This window comes from Vombatus ursinus, unplaced genomic scaffold (genome assembly GCF_900497805.2).
Source record: "Vombatus ursinus unplaced genomic scaffold, bare-nosed wombat genome assembly UNPS02014174.1, whole genome shotgun sequence".
Taxonomy (NCBI): domain Eukaryota; kingdom Metazoa; phylum Chordata; class Mammalia; order Diprotodontia; family Vombatidae; genus Vombatus; species Vombatus ursinus.
Genome location: NW_020953952.1, coordinates 553,872 through 561,233, shown reverse-complemented (window position 1 = coordinate 561,233; position 7,362 = coordinate 553,872). Strand labels below are relative to the sequence as shown.

The window sequence follows — 7,362 nt, the reverse complement described above, 5'->3', positions numbered from 1 at the left end:
TCTGAAGTCTGTCTGCTCATCATTTCTTATACCACAGGAGTATTCCATTACATTCATACACCACAACTTGTTCAGCCATTCCCCAATTGATGGGTTACCCAGTCTGAAAATACAACAATAATGACATTTGTATTAGAGCAATAAATAGCAAAACAATGCGTTTTACAAAATAATTAAAATATGTCAGGAGAGAACAATAAGATTTAAAAGATTAAAAGTTCAAGAAGAAGAAAATGTATTATCAATAACATAAAGTATCATTAATACTATTGATGTCCATGTGGTTTAGTGATTATACAGCTGAACTATCTCTGAAATATACTGCCTATATGACCCATGAAAATTGACTTGATGTCTCAATACTCTTAATGTAATGTGTATGTCAGGTGTCAATCTTTGTTGATAGATTGAAGTTACCTGCATGCATTCATGCACACACACACACACACACACACACACACACACACTGCTAAAATCTGCTAACTGAGATTACTACTCATTTACACTTTATACATCTTCTTTGTACGTGTTCGCATGTTGTGTCTCCCTTTAGAATGTGAACTCATTGAGAATAGGATGCTCAAGGCTTACTGCAGTGCCTGACATATAGTAAGTTCTTTAAAAATACTTACTGTTTTCTGAATTTTCTTTATAGCAATAAAGGCAGAAGTTTATTCCAAAAACAAAGAGAAAAACTACAGTTTAGTTATGATGCATCATTTCTAAGTATGATTTTCATTTTTTACAGTTAATTCAAAGGAATCTTGTTTTGTTTTGTTTTGTTTCAGAAAAACAGAAAATAGACCCAGATGGTGTTGTATAATATTCTCCCTCCCCGAGTCATATCTGAAGTATTAACAGAATTCTCCTAGTTTCCAGATTGTTCTTTCTTTCTGAAAATGGATTGTGCTTTAAGATGGGCTACATTTGAAATCTCATCATAAAAATAAGAAATTCAATTTCATAATCAAGGCGTTTCATAGCTCAGTCATGTGTTAAAGTTCAAGTCTAAGAAATGGCTGAAGGCAATCATTCTGAAGTCACTGAGTTCATTCTTTTGGGCCTCACCACCCGTCCAGAGCTGCAGATTGTACTGTTTATCATATTTCTCATCATCTACTCCATTAGTGTTGTGGGAAATCTTGGCCTGATCCTACTAATCCAGGTCAGTTCCCACCTTCACACACCCATGTACTTCTTCCTCAGCCACTTGGCCTTTGTGGATTTTTCATTTACTTCTGCCATTACCCCTAACATGCTCATTAACTTTGTTCAGGAAACCAATGTCATTTCTTTCCTTGCTTGTGCTATCCAGGTGTTTTGCTTCATTTCACTTGTAGGCATGGAGATGTTTCTCTTGGCTGTGATGGCTTATGATCGCTATGTAGCCATAGGTAAACCCCTACTCTACACTGTTGTGATGTCTCACAGACTCTGTGTACAGCTGGTGGCTGTTCCTTACATATTCTGCTTCTCAGTGGCACTCTTTCACACCATCCTCACATTCCGTTTTTCTTATTGTGCCTCAAATGTCATTAACCACTTCTACTGTGATGACATTCCTCTCTTAGCCCTCTCCTGCTCAGACACTCATGTGAAAGAAATCTTGATATTTGCCTTTGCTGGCTTTGACATGATCTCTTCCTTGTTGATTGTCATCATCTCCTATGTCTTCATCATTGCTGCCATCTTGCAGATTCGCTCAACAGAGGGCAGACTCAAGGCCTTCTCCACCTGTGGATCACACATGGTGGCTGTCACCATTTTCTATGGCACGCTGATCTTTATGTATTTGCAGCCACGGTCTAGTCATTCCCTGGACACAGATAAAATGACATCAGTGTTTTATACTATAGTGATCCCCATGTTGAACCCCCTCATTTACAGCTTGAGGAACAAGGAGGTTAAAGTAGCTCTGAGGAAAGTGTTAGGAAAAAGCTGGGTAGTTGTTTGTTTAAGACATTTAGACAAATGAATGAAATCACATAGCAGCTGATAATATCCCAATATGCTTAATACCTGGGTTCAGAAGGTACTTTTGTTTTCAGTCAATAGAATAATATTCATTGAGTATCTGATTTAAGCAAGACAATGTGACATTAAATTCAGCACAAAAAAAGGTATCAAAACTATTTCTTATATGTGCTTGAAAGAACTACTATCTTAAATCCTCAGGAAAATGGTAGCCTCCATCATTAGTTCTCAATTCTACTGAATTTTTCTGTGTCCAAATTTTCAGACTTCTGTGAAATGCATATTTATGAGAGAAAAAGGCAGCAGAAGAGAGTGTGTCAGACCTGGAGTCAGCAAGACTCATCCTACTGAACTGAAATATGCACCCCCTACACTTTCTTATTGTGTCATCTAGGGCCAGTCACTTAATCCTGACTGCCTCTGTTTCCTCAGCTATAAAATGAGCTAGAGAAGGAAGTGGCAAACAACTCCAGTATCTCTGCCAAGAATATTCCAAATTAAGTCATGAAGATTACAAATTACTAGAAAATGATGGAACAACAACAACAGGTAATTGATGAGTAAAGCAATGCACTCCAAGTCAGGAAGACTTGACTGCAAATTTTGCATCTAGCACTTCCTATTTTTGCAGCCCTAGGAAAGTTATTTGTCTTCTCTCAGACTCAGTTTCCTCAGCTATAAAATAGCACCTATCTCACAAGGTTTTTGAAAAAAAAAACAAATGAGAAAAATGAATAAATTGTTTTTCAAACTAAAAGTGCTGTATAAATGTATATATATAAATGCATAAATGCTATATAAATAAAATGACTACTATTGTTATTTAAGACTGACTCAATCAATTAGATAGTTTCATTTCACATTAATCTATACCGTTCTATCTTAGGAAAATATGCATAGTGGGAGAAGGCTCTCTTCCTATGGAAGCAATGGAGTACAATGAGGAGAGCCCTCAACTGACAGTCTGCATTATGATTTGGCTTTGCTAATACTGACCTGTGTGAACTTAGCTTACAGGAATCCTAGAGTTTATATTGGTTGTGGCCCTTAAAATCATTCCTCTAGAGCTAGAAGAGGCCATCTGATCCAGATGCCTAAGCAAGGGAAAAGTGTTCGGGAGAGAAAAAGAAAAGGTCAAAGTTTCCATGCCAATTAGCAGTGAGATCAGACTTGACTGTGAATACTGAACTTACAGAGCAGACAACAAATGGAGAAAGAAGGAAGAAAGTAGGAAAGAAACAAAGAAAGAGAAAGAAAGGATGAAAAAGGGAGGGAGAGAGGGGGGAAAGAAAGGAAGGAGGGAGGGAGAAAAGAAGGAAGGAAAAAGGAGAGATTGAAGGAAGGAAGATGGGAAGGAAAAGAGGCAGAAGGGAGAGAGGAAATAAGCATTTATTAAGCACCTACCATGTTCCAGGCACCCCGCCAAGCTCTTCACAAATATTATCTCATTTGTTCCTCACAGCATTTTCCATTTTAATGTCAAAGAAACTGAAGCAATAGAGACTAAGTGAATCAGCCAGGATCATATAACTAGTGTATATATAAGGACAGATCTGAACTTAGGTATTCCTGACTCCAGGCCTAGTAAGATATCTACTGTGCATCTCCTTACATTTAAAGAATTAGTGCAGGTGAAAACTTTATCACCATGAAGTTAGGCCAAGCTAGGAGCAAGCCTCTCTAAACTTAGCTTGACTAATTCCATGTGACACAGTCTTTCATGAGGCCTGCACTTGAATATTTTCCATCTGGGTAGCTCCCATGCTGTATCCATTGTTGTTGTAGCATCCAAGATTAAAGATCATTTCCAGGTCCCTTTGTAGCATTGGAATGGGTTGGTGGTTTCATTGTACATCGAAACAGTGTAGTCACTTATAAAAACATGTTTGTTGATGTGTATGAGGCAGCTGGTGGCAAAGTGGAGAGATCACTGGGTTTGGAGTCAGAATGACCTGAGCTCAGATTTGGCCTCAAATACTTATTGGCTTTGTGACCCTGGGGAAATTATTTAACCTCTGTTTTCCTATTTACTCAACTATAAAATGGGGATTAAAATAGCATCTACTTTGTAGGATTGTTGTGAGGAACAAAGGAGATAATACTTGCAAAATTACTTAGACCAGTGTTGGGTACATAGAAGGACTTAATGTTTGTTCCCTTCCCTTCCTTTTTCTGTATATAGGGCTTGATATATTTCCAAAACTCTTCCCAATCCATTATCTCTCAGAACCTTTAGGTTGGAAGGTCAGAGGCTGGCTAGTAAAGTTTACATTATAGAAGGAATGCCTTCTATGATAACATAACCAAACCAAACTCTTCGAAGATAGTACGTTCTGGGAAATCCACTACTTCCTATACAGTCCGGTTCTTTTTTGCTTTGTTTTGTTTTTCAATCAATAAGCATTAAGTGCTTAGTATGTATCAGGCACTGTTCTAAGTGCTGAAAATCCTTATAAAAGGAAAAAAAGAAAGACATTCTCTACCCTCAAAGAGCTTACATTCTATTGGGGAAAGGCTATACATTAAATGGGAGCTGAAAAGAAAAGGTAGAAGGAAAGGGAGGGCATCAGTTTTGGGGGCATGGTGCAAAAGGCCAAAAAGTCTTTAGCAGAGATATGAGTTGAATTAAGAAGTGAGCACAGCTGGCAAAGGGGCTTGCTCAAAATGGGGGAAATCACCAATCTAAGGAGGAAGTCATAATAGTGAAGAGATCTTCTAAGATGACTTGACAATAGGTTGGCTATATGGGATGATTTAGACTTGTAAGGAATCAAGGAAGACAGGCATGTGAACCTGAATAACTGTACCCTTCTTCAAAATGGAAGATCCTTGGGAAATTCACCTATCAGAAGGAAAGGTCATTAATAAAATCACATCAGTTTCTGACTTTTAACCATTTGATAAGGACTTTAATGGCAAAACTATTTTTCTGAGTCTTCATTAGCTGTAATGAAGCCACTACAAATGTAGTTTTCTGGTTACACCATGGGGTCAGGGTATTTGGTTGTCACCATACAGATCCCCGGAGATGTGGTAATGGAAGTAATGCTGATGGTCTGACTTACCTGGCACAAGATACTTCCTGTCTCTCCCTTAGAGTTCTTTGCTGTTGTATAACTTCCTGAGGGAGGATTTGAGCCCTGCTCTTGGTGACTTACCCCATTCAGTATGCTACCTAGATGCACTAAAATATTCTAAGATCTACAGGGTCATTTTCCTGATTCTTGAGACTTCTTTCTTTAATGCATTGTGTGATCCAATCAAATTTGCTTTCTTGCTGTTTCTCATGGAAAATATTTTACTTTTTTCTCTATGCTACTGCATAAAGTATCTCCCTTGCTTCCTTGTACCATGGTTGCTCTCTGTTTTGAAATGAAACTTAATTAAGCACCACCTCTCATGTGAGACTTCTCCTAATCTCCTCTTACCACCATCACCCCTTTAGCTACAAATGTCTTTGTATGTATTTTGAATATCAGTGTGTAACATTTCCCATATAGAATGTGTTTCCTAATAGAATATAAGCCGTTCTTACACTTTGTCTTTCTATCCTAAGGTTCTAGCCAAATGACTGGAGCATAAATAAATCTTTAATATGAGCTTGTTGATTCATTATGTCCTCTAATTTAATAATAAAAACACACAAATAAATGAAGGTCAAAAACAGATACATTAATCATTACACTTTTGGTAATGATATCACTTAATCTTCAAAATGGTTCTGTGAACTAGATAAGCAGGAGGAATTGTCATCATTTGATGTGAAGCCCAAAGGGATAGAAGCCTTCCTAAAGACATTTGTATTAATAAAGGCACAGAAGGAAGGTACAACCTAGACTTCTTAACTTCTAATCCACTACTCTTTCCATAAGAAAGTAAGACATATAAGACAATGATACATTTGGGGACAAGTGGAATTAGATACCATTGAGAAAGGATTGGACACTTCCATTCCTTAGTGATTTAAAGTTTGCAAATGCAATTAAAAGAAGATATGTTCTTTCTTCTCTCGAGAACCAGCACTATTTTTTTTTTACTAGCATCAGATTTCATGTGTGGGCCCAAAGGGATAGAAAAAGCAGTAAATAAGTCAGACTTTTTTGCATAATCTTGTGCAGAGCCAGAATAATCTGACTTCTACCAGATAGGTCCGGTGGAATGGATGAAGCTAGCATCTATGTCCTCTCCTTTAGATTATTCTCTTATCACACTTGGGTGAGATGTGAGTAGAATGGGCATGTATTCTGGGCAAGATGAAATGGCTCTAGAAAAAAAAAAAAACAACAAAAAAACCAACAGCAGATCTTCAGGTCTCCAAATAAGAACGTCCTGAACACAGAGCAGTGATAAGAAAATGGATTAAAATGTTAGCTGTGTCAGTAAAGAGAAGGGAGCAAATCCGAGAGATATTGGGGAGAAATAAATGCCAAGATTTAGCAACATATTGGATATGTAGGGTGAATGAGATTGAGGATTCAAAGATAGCAAAAAGGTTAGGAGCTTGAGTGACTGAGAGTGGTGTTTTTCCTATAATAGTGACATATGAAAGAGGTGTGATATTAGGAGAAAAGTTATTGAGGCTAGGACATGAAGTTTGTGTGATGACATTAGAATTCAGTATAGTGAATAAATCTCAATATATAGATTTGAGAGGCAAATATTTATAGAGATGTTACTTTTACCTTACGGTACTTGATGCAGTCACCAAGTAAGAGTTCATAAAGAAAAAACAAAGTAATAAAATGACTATGAACAGAACCTTATGGTATACCCACAGTCAGTTTTTGGCTTGATATCAAAGAAACTCAAAAAAAGAGCATAAGAAATGATAGTCAGATTGCTATGGCACATTGATCTTTATATACCTACAGCTCAAGTTGAGCCACTCCCTGGACATAGATGAAATGGCATCAGTTTCCTACACAGTTGTGATCCCCATGTTGAACCCTCTAATTTACAATTTAAGGAACAGAGAAGTGAAAGAGGCCCTGAGGAAGACTCAAGCTAGAGGACATGAAACATTAAAAAGGCTTCAGTACAGAAAGTGAAGAGGATGTTTGAAAATCAGTTGAGAGGACAACATTTCCTTTTACTTTCATTGCCTTTTATGAGTTGACTTTTGTAACTCATTCATTAAATCTTTATCATATCAAGATTTTGTTTTGATAAAGTGTAAGCTTGGCCTTTGAAAAACTGGCAAGATGTCAGAGGTGCCCGTCAGGACACTCCTGGCCTCCAAATGTTACCCCTATTACCTTTCATTTATGTAATACAAGAAGGCATGATACTGTCATGAATATTTCCTCCTTCACAACCTAACAGACAGTCTTAAAGAGCTGTTACGGGTAAAAGAAAGTCATCAGTCTGTAAGACACATAGTGGTATAGT

The 7,362-nt window shown here is 37.4% G+C and overlaps 1 protein-coding gene across 2 annotated transcripts; it reads left to right on the top strand.

Annotated features, from left to right (window-relative positions):
* The first annotated feature begins 1,015 nt into the window (after positions 1–1,015).
* On the top strand, positions 1,016–7,022 carry LOC114041473 (olfactory receptor 1038-like). 2 transcript variants are annotated; one of them, XM_027859933.1, is made up of 2 exons: positions 1,016–1,924; positions 6,972–7,022. In XM_027859933.1, the coding sequence occupies exons 1-2, from the start codon at positions 1,016–1,018 to the stop codon at positions 7,020–7,022; spliced, it is 960 nt and encodes a 319-aa protein (XP_027715734.1). The 2 variants fall into 2 exon arrangements, with proteins under 2 accessions (XP_027715734.1, XP_027715736.1); XM_027859935.1 differs by lacking the exon at positions 6,972–7,022 and adding an exon at positions 2,641–2,660 and having other exon boundaries at positions 1,016–1,937.
* Positions 7,023–7,362: the final 340 nt, after the last annotated feature.

Bases quoted from the DNA above. Each gene is read 5' to 3' on its own strand.
- LOC114041473 (XM_027859933.1), top strand. From the start codon at position 1,016: ATGGCTGAAGGCAATCATTCTGAAGTCACTGAGTTCATTCTTTTGGGC. The intron at 1,925-6,971 runs GTGTTAGGAAAA...GCCCTGAGGAAG, and splicing joins TTAAAGTAGCTCTGAGGAAA to ACTCAAGCTAGAGGACATGA.